This window comes from Spermophilus citellus (assembly GCF_964194105.1).
Source record: "Spermophilus citellus genome assembly, chromosome: 11".
NCBI lineage: Eukaryota > Metazoa > Chordata > Mammalia > Rodentia > Sciuridae > Spermophilus > Spermophilus citellus.
The window spans coordinates 118,724,380-118,739,968 of record NC_138192.1 but is presented as its reverse complement, the minus strand read 5'-3'; the positions used below and the strand labels follow the sequence as shown (position 1 = coordinate 118,739,968).

General features: G+C 53.6%; 1 protein-coding gene across 28 annotated transcripts in view; it reads right to left on the bottom strand.

Moving 5' to 3' along the window:
• The window catches only part of SPEG (striated muscle enriched protein kinase), a gene marked incomplete at its 5' end in the record, with an annotated part of 56,034 nt that overhangs the window by 11,517 nt on the left and 28,928 nt on the right, over nucleotides 1-15,589 (bottom strand). For 14 of the 28 annotated variants that reach the window (XM_081261115.1, XM_081261133.1, XM_081261118.1 and 11 more), the window contains 19 exons: nucleotides 446-488; nucleotides 649-801; nucleotides 1,361-1,387; nucleotides 1,803-1,981; nucleotides 2,075-2,152; nucleotides 2,718-2,775; nucleotides 4,139-4,339; nucleotides 4,455-4,551; nucleotides 4,780-4,948; nucleotides 5,321-5,433; nucleotides 7,868-8,043; nucleotides 8,139-8,262; nucleotides 8,575-8,781; nucleotides 9,360-9,494; nucleotides 9,683-9,802; nucleotides 12,105-12,328; nucleotides 12,444-12,633; nucleotides 12,765-12,923; nucleotides 13,968-14,228. In XM_081261115.1, the coding sequence (XP_081117241.1) occupies nucleotides 446-488; nucleotides 649-801; nucleotides 1,361-1,387; nucleotides 1,803-1,981; nucleotides 2,075-2,152; nucleotides 2,718-2,775; nucleotides 4,139-4,339; nucleotides 4,455-4,551; nucleotides 4,780-4,948; nucleotides 5,321-5,433; nucleotides 7,868-8,043; nucleotides 8,139-8,262; nucleotides 8,575-8,781; nucleotides 9,360-9,494; nucleotides 9,683-9,802; nucleotides 12,105-12,328; nucleotides 12,444-12,633; nucleotides 12,765-12,923; nucleotides 13,968-14,228 (2,714 nt within the window). Of the gene's footprint in view, nucleotides 1-445; nucleotides 489-648; nucleotides 802-1,360; nucleotides 1,388-1,802; nucleotides 1,982-2,074; nucleotides 2,153-2,717; nucleotides 2,776-4,138; nucleotides 4,340-4,454; nucleotides 4,552-4,779; nucleotides 4,949-5,320; nucleotides 5,434-7,867; nucleotides 8,044-8,138; nucleotides 8,263-8,574; nucleotides 8,782-9,359; nucleotides 9,495-9,682; nucleotides 9,803-10,054; nucleotides 10,173-12,104; nucleotides 12,329-12,443; nucleotides 12,634-12,764; nucleotides 12,924-13,967; nucleotides 14,229-14,531; nucleotides 15,306-15,589 lie in introns of those variants that run through there. The other 14 variants (XM_081261126.1, XM_081261131.1, XM_081261135.1 and 11 more) reach the window with 10 other exon arrangements.

Here is a 15,589-nt window from a genome sequence, read left to right as displayed (position 1 = left end):
CCCACACCTCTGTGCCTAGCACTGTGCTCTGGGGTGCTGGGGTTTGAAGATGAATGAGAACCCTGTCCTCACGGAGATCATAATAAGAGGCCGAGTCTACAGGCCACCCACCCACCACACTGTGAGGACCAGTACAGGACAGTGGTGGACATACAGAAATGACGAAGATGAGGGCTGATCTCTAGCATCAGACAGAACCCTGAAGAGGACTCCTGAAGTGGAGGGATTCAAGACTTAGAGTCCATTATATCCCAACTTGATCACTTAATTGGGGTCCAATTTCCTTATCAACAATGGGAACTATGCCTTTCTTTACTGAGCTATTATGAGGCTAATAGATCATATAAACTATTAGCATAGTTAGTGCATATAGTAGATGTTCAATAAATTGAGCTGTAAAGTCTTCTCTCCCTCTCCCACCACCAACTGGCAGGACTAGACTTACTTTGAACCAAGGATGTTCTAGAGTCTCCTCTGCAGTAGGTCTCCTGTAAAGGAATGAGGATTAAGTAGGGATTTTTTTGTTCACTTATTCAGATAGTTAATAAATGTTTGAGAAAACAGGGCCTCTAAGGAGCTGGGGGTTACATATCTAAGGACAGAGGCTTAACAGGAGTAGGCCGGTGGCATGAGGGGTCTTGTACTCACATCCGGTCCTGCACCAGCACTTTGATGAGGAAGCCCCGGGCCTCTCTGCTCAAGCTCAGGAATGTGGTCTCCTCAAAGGCCACATTGTAGTTTCGGATGTTCATCAGTGTTGTCCGATCGTTCTCTCCAACAAACGGGGAGATTCCGGTCAGACTGCAGGTGGAGAGGACTGTTGTGAGAGGAGGGTCCTGGGGCTGAGGCAGAAGTGAAGTAGAATGCAGGGGACCAGGGGCAGGTAGAGGCCCCAGGTTGTGGGGATGGCACAGGCTGGGTGAATCTGAATAAGAAGCCAAAGCTTCAGACCCTTGCCTGTCCTGCTCCTACTACAACCCCTGGAAGAGCAGAGGACAGTCCTGCCTTGGGACCTGGTTACTTGTGCTTTTAGAGGACCAGTTCTGCCCCACCTCCCATGTGGCCTTTCTATGAGATGAGGCATCTGTGTGAAGGGAGTCCCACCCCTTATAGTCCATGATCTTGACACTCAGACCAGGCAGTTCCCCGCCCAAATGGCACTGAGTTGCACTGGTCCAGTGTGTCCACCTCTTATGGAGGGTGTGATAGTAGACAAGGTCAGACATGCAGACCAGGGCATCCAAGTTCATGCATGTGAGGCCCTTTGAAGTGCAGGAAGATGTGGGAGTAGAGGGGTGGGCTGCGGGCCCTGCAAATGTTAGGGGTGGGAGACCATTAGGAGACTGGAGAGGACTCTTACCAAAGGAAGGCAATGACGCCCACAGGCCTGTGGGAAGAGAGTGGACAGGTGAGAGGATAGCCTGCCTCCTGCTGGAAGTGAGCAGTTCTCTGATACCTCAACTCTGAGATGTCCTCCCAAGGAACACCATGCTGGACAAACGGACACAGTAGTGTCTCCTTCGGGGAGGCCCCTGAATCCAGTGGTTCAAAAGGCTCATGACAGGGCTGACCTGTCATGAAGCCCAGAGAAGTCTGAGCACCAATGAGAGCATGTCTGTCTCACTGGGGCGGCCCCACCCCCAAGGGAGCCAGGAGCCAAGGACTGCAAGACTCCTACATGGGCAAGAGACCCTGTGAACACGGCCACCAGGCACTGTCAGAGAATGCTCATAATGCTCCTCTTTGCTGGTGAGCTAAGTCCCCAACATGGCCCACCCAGTGGCTGAGAATGCCAGCATTACCAGATGTCAGTGACTCCAGACACAGGGCTCTGGTTGACGATCTCGGGAGCTACGAACTCAGGTGTGCCATACTGGCAGTACTGGGGCTCTCCTGGAGTCAGCTCCTGGGCATTCCCAAAATCACAGATGCGCACCTGCTCTTCGCCGTCTGCACCGTCCCACACCAGCAGGTTCTCAGGCTATGAAACACAAGCAACGTGAGGAAGCTGAGTAAAGTACACACTGTCTTGTGTACTGATCAGAGGCTGCCTGCTCTCCCCTCTCTGCCTCACCTTGACATCGAGGTGCAGCACCTGGCTCTGATGCAGGTAGCATATTCCTTCTAGTACCTGACGCATATAGGCCCGGATCTGTGGAAACAGGAAGCCCAGAGTCCTTGGGGGTAGTGTGGGGAGCTATGCTTGATCACCACCAGGCCAGGGGAGTGGCTTTCAGATGGCTCACGGAGGGGGTTGAAACACAAGTTTGGAGTTGCTAAGACCTAGGGTTATCAAGTACAGGTATACAAGTTGGGAACAGCACAATTATAGGGGACTTTACATTATGAAATATAGAGCTGTGCAGTGTATAGTATGTACAGCCAGACCCTGCAGGATGATGGCAACAAGACCCAAAGTCTAGGTGGGGCTGCTTCTGAGACACGATTGGGGAATGTGTACGTGAGAAAGACCAAACCAACACTGCTAGGGCTTAGGGTGGGTCTGCTGAGATCAGAGGACAGTACAGGTCCCAAAGAGATGGGGTGTGGTTCCCCCAGGGTGGGGAGTTCTGTTGCCTGCCTAACAATGCTCTCCACCACCACCCTTGGCTTCCTCATGGGCAGAGGTGGCATGTGGGGCACCCCCCTGTTGACTCTCTGAGCTCAGATGGGTGAAGGCTGGTTCCCAACCTGCCCCTGCCACCCACTGCCCTCACCTCAGACTCACACACGGTGGGTTTCCTGGCCATTCTCTCCAGCAGCTCCTCTGTACAGCTATGTCCTGGATCAAGGAGAACAGTGACCAGTGCAGACTGCCTGGCCCAGCCCCAGAGATCAGCATGGGCCTTAGCTCCGCACAGGCTTCTCCTTCCCCTTAAAGCACATCTGATACCCGTCAGAGTTGTCCTCACCCTTTCCCCATCATGTGGGTGCAAGATGAGACAACTCACTCGCTGGAACACTCACTTATTGCAGGACTTCAGGCAAGTCACTTATCCTCTCTGAGTCGAGGTTCCCTCAGGTATAAAATGGGAATAACACTCTCCCCTGCCCACCTGATGAAGTACTTATAGGGATCAAATCATAGAAGAGGGGGCTGGGTTGTGGCTCAGTGGTGGAGCACTTGCCTAGCACATGAGAGGCACTGAGTTTGAGTCTTAACACCACACAAAAAAGTAAACTAGTAAAATAAAGTTTTAAAAAGTTTTTTTAAAAAATCACAGAAGAATCTTGTTGACTGTGGAAGGAACTTCTTGATGCTATCTGGTAATGAGCCAGAGGTCTACAACATGGAAAAATTTGTCATTTTGTTGAGGTTTATGTTTGAACAGTGAGGCCGGGGAGACTGGTGAGCAGGTCATGGTCACCCTGAGATAGGAGAGTTGAATCAATCACCCAGCATCCTTAATTCAAAGTGCCTTTGTTTAACTGAAGCTTTCATGAAAGGTAACATCTATTTTTTTTTTTTAAATGAAAACAGCCTCCCAAATAAAGCCAAGCATAGCTGCTCATTTGAAGTGGGCTCACACATACACTGTGTGTCTTTCCCTGCCCCTACACCCCAGCACTGGGATTGATAATTTTTTAAAAATATTTTTTAGTTGTCAATGGATCTTTATTTTATATATTTATATCTGGTGCTCAGAATCAAACCAAGTGCCTCACACATGCTAGGCAAGAGCTCTACCACTGAGCCATAACTCCAGCCCCAGACTGAAACAGGCCTTGAGTTTGTAGTACTCTTGCCTCAGCCTCTGGAGTTGCTGGGATTACAGATGTGTGCCATCCAGTTACTATCCTGCATTTTGTGATTAAAAAGCATACGCCATTTGTTAGCTATGTGACCTTGGGCCAGTTATTTAACCTCTTCATACCTGTTTCATCATCCTTCAAAACTGGATAATAAAATCCCATCAGGTAGGTTTACATGAGACTTACATAGGCTGATAATTGCAAAACTCATAAAACACTGCCAGACACATATTAAATGCTATGTAAGACTAAGCTAGAAAAAAAAAAAGACTGGTTTTCACAGAAGCCTCCAGACTTAATCCTCCCAGTTGTCAACAGGTCCACTTTGTAAATGATAATCCAGGCATGGGTACCCTCCACTCCCCTGCAGCCTGTCCCAGGATACAGCTCAGTGACAATGACCAGTCCCCGGCGCCTCTCGAAGGCCTCATGGAAGTAGACGATGCAATCATGCTGAAGCCGGGCCAGCAGCCGGGCTTCCCGCCGGGCTGATGCCTTGGGCTTTGCCTGGCTGGGGATGAACTTGGCCGCAAACTCCAGGCCAGAGCTGCGTTCCACCACACGCCGCAGGTAGGAGAAGGCACCCCTGGGTGATACAAGGAAGGTAGCAGTCCTCAGCTGCAGCCCTGTCTACCCTCTTCTGGCCCTTGGACCCACCAGCCTCTCTTGGCCCCCTACATTGGTGCTTCCCAGCTCCACACCTGCCAATCTCCTGGTGAATGTCATAAAAGTCGCTGAGTCTCCTTCCTCGATGTTCTCCATCCTCCCCGACCCCCTCGACCTCCATAGCTGTCTGAACTGTGGAAACAGATGTCCTGAGGTTAGGTGAGGAGGGCATGAAAGGGACAAGGGTAGAGACTGGGACCAGTGAGGAAACTGAAGGAGACAGAAGAGGAGCAAGAATACTGGGGCCTAAGGTGGGGAGCTGGGGCTGGGGGATGCGATGGTCAGGAGTGAAGGGCAGGGGCTCACATCATGTTCCTGGAAGTGGGCATCTGGCCCTTCTCCCCAGGAACTACAGCTCACCAGAGTGCACAGCCAACTCTGCTTTGCAGGAGACTTCCCCCGCCAGGTTCCGGGCAGTACAGGTGTAGACGCCCCCATCCTGGGTCCCCGTGCTGAGCACCACCAAGGAACACTCGTTCTCTTCATATACAAAGCTCACATGGCTGCTCTCAGCCAGCAGCACCTCGTCCTGCAGAGGTAGGTGTTACCTCCAGCCTGGGCCTGGCCTCACCTCCACCTGGCACCCAGCTTTATTTCCATACTAGAGACCCAGATTCATCTAGATCTGTGAGCCAGCAGCCCATTCACCAGGTGGCATCTCCATACCAGTGGCCTTGCTCCTCCAGGACCCAGAGTCAGCTTCTCCCTTAGCTTAGCTAAAAGACCTGCACCTTTTAGTCAATCACCTGGATCCCACTTCCTCCTCCTAACCACATCTCTGCCCAGACTCCTTGCTCCTAAGGCCTCCAGAACCTCTCAAGCTCCCAGGGGATCCCTTCCCCATCTGCCAGGCTTGGGCAAGCTGGCCTGATCCCTGCTGAGGCCTGTATCACCCACTGACCTTGTACCATGTGATGTCTGGCAGCGGTTTCCCCTCAACCACCACAGCAAAGCGAGCGGTTTCTCCAGCCCCAACCTCCACATCCTCCATGATGGACTCAAACCGGGGAGCCTCTGAAACATACAGGAATAGGTGAGTAGAAGGGCGGGATTAGCACATTCTCCAAAGGTCCTGCTTTCTCAGTCCTTCTTCTAAACCCTATCAGCAACTGGCTTCTCGGAATGCCAGGCCCTAGCCTCCCAGGCCAACTACCCCTCAGAACACCAAAGTTCCTTGCCTGGACCAAGTGTTCTCCCTATAAATCCAAACATAATGTTCTCCAAATCTCTGAAAAACCGTCACAGGTATAGGCTTACTTGGTTTGACCTTCAGCGTTCATTTACTAGCTTTGAAATTAGGAGAGTTGTCACACATAAAAGAAATCTGGATTTCCTGTCTCTTGAAAAATCAGGGCTGGCCATCCCTTCTTGTATTAACCAACAAGCACGGTGCAGCTCAATGCTGCCTCCTGTGAGCAACTGCCCTTATCACAGTTCCACCAGACTACTGCTCAAGGATGACATTGCCTTTTTTTCTGTGGTACTTTCTTTTTCTCTTTATTCTGTGGACTGGGAATTGAGCTAGATGCTAGATAAGCCCTCTATCCCTGAGTTACATCCCCGGCCTTTTTTATTTTTTGAGAGAGAGTCTTTCTGAGTGCCTAGGCTGGCCTTGAACTTTTGATTCTCCTGCCTCAGCCTCCTAAAGAGCTGAGTGAGAGACGTTCCCCACCACTCCTGGCAACATTACCTTTATCTTAAAGTTTTTCCATCTGAATCTTATTTAAATGTTTAGGGGACTTTCTACCATCTGTAAGACGGCAAGATAACCCCCAAATGTTAACCAGACAGTCTAGAAGCTAACTTTCTACTTAGTTCTCCCACAGGTGATTGATTTTTATCCTCCACATACATGTGGACCTGCAAAGCCACTTCTAATTCTCATGAATTAAATATATTTTTGCATTAAATACATTTGTGAAGAAGCCTATGATTTCCATGTGCTCTGTCCTAAGCATGTTTGAGGATCTTGGCTTTAAGGAGAGTGGGAGTGATCAGGACCTCAGAGAGGAGCACGGTGGCCAGGTATAGACCCACTTCAGGGACCCACTTGGCTTTATGCAGACAGCAGGGGGCTCTGTTCTAGGAATGTGGGGGACAGACACTGCAATGTAGCTGATGTGGAAGAAGGGGGCTAGCATTCCACTTGCCCTGCCTGGCTGGGGCTGGGCTGGAGCCCAGTGAATGGGGGTGCTAATGCAAGCCCCAGGTCCATTTTAGCCCTGGCTGGGTGGAACATAGTCTCCCTCATTCACTGCTCTGGCCAAACTGTGCTGCAGGGCTTTTAGGGCCAGGGCCTCTGTATGCTCCAAACATAGGGCTGTGTCTGGGAAGGAAGATGAGTCTTGCAGATGGCACTGTTGGGGAACAAAGCAGTGACTGAGTAGGAAGTGCTGGGGATCATGGCTTGGCAAAGGGCAAGACTCTCCAAAGGGGGCCCCCAGGAATCTGTGGCCCCACCCCATCTACCCTCTTCACCTCCAAGTCAGGAGGGTTCCCATCTCTTCTTCTCACCCCTTACTGCTTTCCCTCCTTTCTAGGAATCTGGTCCCCAGGTGAGCGGAGAAGCAAGCTATGAAGGTCAAAGCACCAGAAAGTTTCAAGTGAATGTCCATGATTGTTTTAAAGCACTGGAAAATGGCCATTTGCCCAGATTGCCTGTGCTAACTAACATGTCACTTTCTTTGCTTTTGGCTGGAATTATATCACTCGGCAGGTAGCACTGTTCAGCTCATGTGGATCTGAAGTTCTGAGTGGCAGTTACAGATGTCTGGAGTTAATTAACAACCGGAAAACAAAACAATTACTACTTAAACATGCTACGGCTTAAGAGGCTACATCCTTAAAGGAGAAACTATAAAAAGGGGACTTGCTGTGAAGGTTGGAAGGCCCGGTCAAAGAGGGTTGTACAAAAAGGCAGCCAAGAGCCTCAGAGATGGGAGTTGGGCGATAAGCTGCGCTCAGGGGCTTTTGCTTGTTTTTATTAACTCAGTCTTCCCACTCTTGTTATAGCTGAGATCTCTTTCCTGTTGGGCTTAGCATAAGAGCCAGGGCTTTGGAGTCTGACATCCACACTTGAACCCAGCTCCTGTATTTATTTATTTAACCTGGCTCCTTGGGCCAGGTTAGTTAGCACACTTTTAAGCCTCAGTTTCCTCACCTATAAAATGGGGATAATAACCAACCCCATTGCACGAGCTTGTTATAGGTATTAAATGAAGTGATCTATGTAAAACACTCATCACCGATCCTGGCACATACTAGGTGCCCAATCAATATTTTATTAGTATTATCACTGCTATTATTACTAGTACTGGTATTATTACTGCCATTAGATGTACAAGCCTGAGAGGGAGGACATGGGATGTGATCCCCAGAGGCAGGTGGGTGTGTACACCAGAAGTGTGCTTCAGAGGAAGGAATGGGAAGAATGCCTACTGTCACCCACCTGCCAGCTCCAGTGTGACCGAGCAGGCCTGTGTGCCATGGCGGTTGCGGGCAGTACAGGTGAGTGACCCCACGTCCCGGCGGCTCACCCGACAGATCCGAAGAGAGTACTGGTCATCATCCGGCTGGCTCAGCTCATACACACCTGTCCGTGCCTCCAGGAGGGCCCCTCGGCAGCTAAGGGACACAAGACAGGACAGGAGGTCCTCCTAGGCCAAGCTGGGGCTGGACTATTACATACGGGGAATGGGTCAGCAGGTAGGGAGTCCTACCTCCTCCAGACGACCTGGGCCTCCACATGGTTGAAGGTGATGGTGACATGGGCAGGCTGTCCCTCTACCACATACACGATGTCTGGTTTGTCCAGCACAGCAGGGGCCTCCTCCAGGGGTGGGCCTGGGAGAAGGGGAACACAGGCTCCATACGGGGCTGACGTTGAGAACTCAACACCCACTGCTCCTCTCTTACCCCAATCATCACCAGAGTTGATGAGGAAGCTGGGGCTCAGAGAGGTTTAGTCTTTTGTGCAGGGAACACAGCCAGGAAGCAGCAGAGCAAGGGCTAGACTACAGTTTGTCTGACCCCAGGGCCTTAGCTTTGTCCCTGGGCCCTGCTGCCACTGATGGGCCAGGATCCCACTCAGCCACACTGTTCCTGCCATGGTTATTTAGTCTCCCCTCAGCCCTGCCCTTGGAGTCCCCTGCTCACCATGCTCCAGCAGCTGTGTGGGCTCCGATGGGGGTGAGGGCTTGCTGCTGCTCTTGCCGGTGGTGCTGAGAACCCGGAAGACATGCTGGAGCCCCTTCCGCAGCCCTGTGGCCGCCCACCTGGGCTCCCGCAGACCTGTGGCCAGCGCTGTCCACTGGTCTGAGCCCAGCACCTGGTGCTGCACCGTGTATGTCAGGGAGTCTGGGTCTGGAGGGGAGGCAGTTGCTAGAGGCTGATGTCACAGGGTCACTGTGCCTCCTCATCCCGCCCACTCAGGGTCCTGGAACTCATCCTGGGTCTTCTCTGAGTGTGTGCCTCAGTTTCCCCTGAAGTTTCCTGCCTGCCTCCCACCTGCTCTGCTTTCTCATTGCCTGCGCCAGCCCTAAAGCCATCAAGCTGCCCGTCGCCAACCTCTTCAGATGTGGAGGAAGGGCCTAGCATTCCACTTGCCCAAATCCTTGCTCCCCGAGGTACGGAAACTGACCAGGAAGAGATCCTGGACAAGGGCAGAAGAGAACATGCCCAGGATCAAGACCCAGGAACCTAGTCCCACTGAGAAAGGGCAAGGATGTGGTGATGCCCCACGGCTCCTCTCCTGACCTGGAGCCAGGGCCTCATCCACTATGGAGAGAAGACAGCGGAGGTGCTCCTGGCTTCACTCCCAGCACTCCATTGCTCCTGCCTCCCACCATGTTCTTGGGGGCCTGGTGTCCTTGATACCCCTGCCTGAGCCTGCCCTGCCTATCCCCAATCCCCACCCAAAGCCCCGCATGGCCCTGACCCACCGATGGCCATGTCCAGGCTCCTGGGGGGGTTCCATGTGAGTGTGACCATCCTCCCCGTCACAGCCACCACCTGCGGGGCACCATCTGGGGGACCTGGAACCACATCTGAAAGCCACAGGTTGGAGGTCCATGGATCTTTCAGGGCCCAAGAGCACCACAGGATTACTGAGCTTCAGGGAATGAGGCTGGGGACCAGGGGCAGGGGCAAGGCCAGAAGATTTCCAGGGAACCAGGGGGAAACTGGTGGAGGTCCCTCCCTCCCTCAACACCCAGGTGGTACTGGAGGTTTGGCTATGGGTGCAGCTGCTAGGAGGGTGCCTTACCTGTGACATAGAGGTGGGCATAGCAGGCAGCTTTGCCCAGCTTGTTAGCGATGACACTCTTGTAGACGCCAGCATGCTGAGGTCCCACCGCAGGGAACACCAGGTGATGTACATCCCTGTCTGGTGGGGGAGGTACAGTGACATGGAGGCTAAGCTAGGAGGATACTTTGAGGGGTGAACCACTACCCATTGCAAGGAGGAGGCAAGTGGGGACAGACGGGGAGGCAGAAAGAAGTATGTCCTTTGAGTGGTCGAAGCCAGCAGTGCTGGACCCTCTTATTGCTCTTCATGCCCAGTAATTTCACAGCTTCCTCCCACACTGGGGCATCCTCTGGGGTCCCTCTCCTGTCGGCTGCTTCCTCATTCCCTCACCTCTACTGGGTCACAACCTTCAGGTCAAGGCTCTGACACAGCTTTGCTCCTAGGCTCCTCCTCCAGTCCTCTTCTCCAGCCCCAGGGCAGCTGCCCTTCTACCCATCTCCAGCAGAGCCTGAGGAAAACCCTTCAGTCCAAATTCCCTTCCAGCCGTGTCCCCTGCTACTCCTCCATGTCTTGACCCTGACAGACCATCAGGTCCCTGAACAAGCCACAGGAGCTCCATCTCTGTGTTTTTGCTCATAAATTCCTCCCTCTTGGAATGTTCTCCTCGGACCTAAGCCTTCCTTCTCTCTGAGACACAATTCTAGTGAAGCCTACCCTACCATGCCCTGGCTCTCTTCCCTGTGCCATGCCCCGGCTCTCTGTGGCAGGTGGCTGGGTATGCATCACTGGCCATTGCAGGGCTCTTCCTCTTCACTTCCAGGAGCAATATTGCCTACCCAGTCTGTCCCTTTAAAGACCAGGCTGCTTTTTTCCAAATCTGCTTGTCCCATCCTGAACCAATGCCTCACATGCAGTAAGTAACAAATACATGTGATATTATGAATTGCAATAAGTCATCTACTGGGTGTCCAGCCTTGACCCAAAATCCTAATACTTTCAACAACTCTACAAAATTATCCCATTTACCAATGAGGTCAGAGACATTAATTGACTTGCCCAAGGTCACACAACTAATAAGCGATGAATCCGTGGCTTGAACTCAGTTTCATCTCCTCCAAGTCTCTTTCCTTACACTCTGCTCCCTGAGTGATAAGGAGGTTGTCTCTGGCTAGGACACAGAAATGAGGAGGCTTGCACTGTCCTCCTTCACGTCAGGAATGGCCCCAAACACCCTCCCTTCTCTTAGCGGTTATCTCTGCATAGAACAGTCACCCGTTCATTTATCTCTGCTGACACTATTTATAAGGAAAGTGAAGCCAGAGGCTGCCAGTGACCCCAGATTCAGGCAGAAGCAGAGACGCCAGCTCAGATCCTGAGACAGACACCCACCCACAGTCTCCAAGCCGATGGGGAGATAGGAAGGCCTGGGGCTGCGCAGTAATCGCTGCTGGAGGGGACCGAGTGGAAAGGCCAGAGCTGCAGCTGTGGCTCTGGAGATAGGGTGAGGGTAGAGTTGAGAGACTGGGACATGGTGATTGGGAACATCCTTTAGGAGATGGGCACAAGTCAGGTGGTCCTTACTTGTCTTTGAGCAAGTCTCTGTACCTCTGTAAGCCTCAGTTTCCCCATCTGTAAACAGGGCTTATAGTGCCTGCCTTACAGGCCTGTGGCAAGGTAAGATCATACACATCAGGTCTTGAGCACTCAGCAAGTAAGAGGACCTTGGTCGCTTGTGGCTACAGGAGAAGTCCATCATGGGTGACAGTATAGGCACAACTTAAAGAGGCAGGCAGACCTCGTGTGAGAATCAGGTTCCTTCAAGGATGGAATAAAAGTGCTCCCTGGGGAACACAGCTCAGGCCTAGAGGATGCCAACCCAACATGGCCCTCTGTTTCCCCTGCCTCCTTCTGCCTTGCTGGCTATTTGTTAACAACCCAGGACCAAGCTCCCTTCCCTGCCAGATGCTGCCTACCCCTGCCCTTTCCTTGAAACTTCTCAGAAAGCATGGGCTTTATCAGGGGCTCCTTTTTGAGGAGCATGGCAGCAAGGGTGCAGTTGGTGAAGGGGAGCAGCTGCAGGCCACACGCTGTCTGCCTGGCATGGCTCTTAGTGCTTTACACAGACAAGCTGATGCGATTCTAGCAGCACCCCTGTAACAGAGGAGGAGACTGAGGCACAGATGGGTTCAACAATCTGGTCAGTATCAGGCTGGGCTACCTGTTGTTAAGTGCTAAAGGTGCCATCAAGGGGTGATTAACAGATGGGCACCGTGTGGGATCAAGAAGGGACACAATGACCTCACAGCCCTGGAGGGCCCCCTTTGCCAGACACCACATCTCTGGTCGAGCTACAAAAGGGAAGGCCCTAATGAAGGGTGGGCTGATGGGAGGGCCCTGAAAGACAAGAGGGTGCCACAAGGGTCCCTTCCTGGACACATACACTGTGTCATGCGCCGGTCGTCACTGCTCTGGATGCGGTGGCCATTGTGGAACCAGCTGATGGTGGGGTAGGGCAGGCCAGTCACCTGGCACTCTAGCATGGCCTCCTTGGCCAGTCCCACTTCCAGGTCCTGCAGTGGCCTCAGGAAGTCAGGAATGGACAGCCGCTCCAGCTCGCCCTGTTCCGGCTCCTCAGGGATGGACGGCATCTTCTCCAGCTTTGAGCTGTAAGAACCACATGGTTGCCCAGAGGTACAGGGCTGCATCTCCCAGTGCAGGATGGGGGCTCCTGAGAGGCAGAGTTAGCAGCGCTGACAGCACCTGGAGCCCCAGGAGGTACCTGGGGCTTGAGGCGGCTGTCCGAGGCTCCTCCACATACAGCTGGGCCGAGCAGTTAGCCTGGCCGTGGGTGTTGGTCGCACTGACTGCATAGAGCCCTTCATCCTCGCTGCCCACGTGGGTGATGTGCAGTGAGTGCAGACCTCCTTCCTGCCGCAGCCGCAAGTTCTCACTCTCCTCTACAGGGTGACCTGGAGGTGGGAAGGACAGGAGGGCAGAGCCGGTATAGCAGGGGCCCTGCCTTCTGTATACACTCCATCCTGCTCTGGGCCCTTGGGATCTCCCAATATCTGCATAGGGGCATAGGGAGGGGGGTGTGTACCAAAGTGAGTCCAGGTAACGGACGGTGGTGGGGTGCCGCTGATCTTGCAGTCGAAGCGGGCAGCACGGCCCTCTAGCACCTCCACGTCTTCCAGCAGCCGGGTGAACAGGGGTGCCAGTGAGGGCCGCACGGTCAGCCGGGCGCTGCAGGTCAGTTCATCTGCAGGGGAGAGGCAGCACTGGGCCAGGGAAGGCCACAGAGGCCCAGGCACCCCACCTCATGGGTCCTGCCCAGCCTCAGGGAACCTGGACAGAGTCCTACAGAAGTTCTGGGAACAGGGCTGGGGGCAAGGCAGTGGGCAAAGATCCATTTGCCAGGCTTTCTCAGGAGGTCAGTAAGGAGAGGCAGCAGGCTGCCGTGGCAGGTTGGGGACTCCATAAAAGCCCAGAGCCTGGCCCAGGGCTCCCTCTTACCTCACCCTGCCCGTGCAGGATGAAGGAGTTGGGTTGTGAGAAGGTCCTAAAAGGCAAGTCCACTGCCTCCCCAGCTTCCAACTCTCAGAACTCTCCTCTGTCATCCCACAACTCCCTCCCACCTGTCCCATGCCCAGCAATTGCCCCTGGCCCCTACTCTATCCCCAGTAAAGAATCTTCTGAGGAGAGATAACAATCCCTACACGGACCTGATGCTTCTTCCTGCTTACTAAGCCCCTCTCACTTCACCTTCCATGATGGTGTGAGGTGAGCCTACACCTTGCCCACAACCTGGTGAGGCAGGTGCCATCATCTCTTCTTCACATGAGCTCTGGATCAGGTCAGAGATGTCATCAATAGCAAAACAGCTGGCATTTAGTAGGTACCCCCAGGCATCACAGTGCTTTTTTCTAATTTACGTAATCCCTGCAGTCCCCTTAGAAAGTGCGTTATTAGCCTGATCCCCTTTTACAGTTGAATAGCCTACAGCTCAAACAGAGGAAGGGACTTGTCCAAAGACACTTGTTTGGGAGCTTGTAGGACAAGAACAGGAGCACAAATCTAGATTTGCTCTCTACATCTCAGCGGACACAGGAGCCCTCTCGGTGCCAGGTACTATTGGAAGCTTCATTGTTTTGAGTACTATACTATCTCCTACCCTACCCCACCTCCCCAAGGATATGAGACCCTGTTTCCTAGGTGTTTTATTTTGCACCCAGCTCTCTCCCCTCTATCCCCCACACCCAGGTCTGGTCCCCACGGCAGCCCTAGGGCCTGAACAAGTCATTACCTTTGGCTGTGCTGAGCTTGCAAGTGTAGACACCACTGTCGTCCTCATGAACAGAGGTGAGCAGCAGCTTGCATTTGCGGCCATCGAAATGCATCTTGCATTTGAGCAGGGCAGGCTGCAGTAGGCGGCCACGGCACAGCCAGTCCACCTCCACGTCGGCAGGACCTGCCACCAGGCACTCAAACAGCGCCATCTCCCCGGCCCCCACGTTCACATCCTGTAGGGGGGCCAGCACGGCCAGGGACCGGCTTTCAGGGTGTGCTGGGGGAAGGTAGCCACAGGGGGCACACACAGAGCAGAGACACACAGGGCGAGGGAGACAAACGCACACGCACACACAGAGAGACAGACACAGAGAGAGAGATGCATTTTGTTCCTCTGGAGACAGGGAAGGTCCACCCACCCAGCCAGGACAGCAAGGAGCTCCTAGACCTGGCTTTGAGATGGCCACCCAGGTTGGCCCAGGGAGGGAAAAGTCACAAAAGGCAAGAGGGAATCAAGAGGGGAACCAAAGGGCCATGTGGTGGCAGTGACGGCGGCAGAAAAGAAAACGCGGCACACCAACTGGGTACAAACTGGATTTTATTTGAGCTAAGAAATAGTGTTTCCAAATACCTCCACCCCAACAAATGGCCCTGCTCCTGTGCCATGCTTGGCTAACTCCCTCATTCCCAGACAGAGCACCCCCACCCTGACTGTGAATGAGGGAGTCCCCACTGGGCCCTACCCCTGCCAGGGCCAGGGGTCAGCCCCGGGCCTCTGATTTTTGGTCTCTTGTAGAATAGAAAGTGTCGTGCCATTGAAACCCATTACTGGAATGGTCAGTGCCCTGCCCCACTCCTTGTGAGCCTCCTGTCCACACCCCTGCCCCTCGGGGCCCTCCCTGCCATGTCTTGTCCTTTTCTGTTCTGTCTCATCCCACTCCAGCTCAGAGGTATCTTTCCCTGACTGTCACAGACACACAGACAGACAAACAGATGGACAGACAAAGGCCTGTAGCAGCGTAGCACATGCATTCACTTGGTGGTCCCCATGGGAAGAGTGTGGGAGGGTTGATAACCCTCATGCCCCACCTTCCCAGCACTCAGTCCATCTGGGGGCCTCCTGGCCTGCACAGCCACTTGGAGAGGGAGGGTCCCCAGGGGCCCAGGGGCTACTCCAGGGTGCTGCATTGGCTGGGGAGGGGAGGGGAGGCTGGGATGGGTCCAGGCCAGCAGGCCGGCTGGGTCTGTGGGCAGGAGGCAGTGAAACACAGCGAGGTCCGAGAGGTGCCTGAGACAGGGGCGCGGCTCGGAGGGTAGCGGCGGGGAGCGCAGGCGGCCCCCTGAGCTCACTCGCCTGTGTACAGACAAAAACCTCAGTCAGCAAGCGGCAGGTTAGTGCAGCACACCACACACACACGCACACGCACAGACCTGGCTAAGGCCCTTCTAGATATGGAGCTGCCTCTAACACTCTAGGGAGCATTGCCATGTTCAGCTCCCCCAAGGTCAGCCCAGGGTGGGAGGGCCAGAGGCTAGCCAGAGGCCAAGTTCCCAGGGTTCCTGGGCAGGCAGAGACCCTGAGCAGCCAAGGGAGAGGCATTCACAGGCATCAGGAACACCCCAAAGCCTACAGGATGT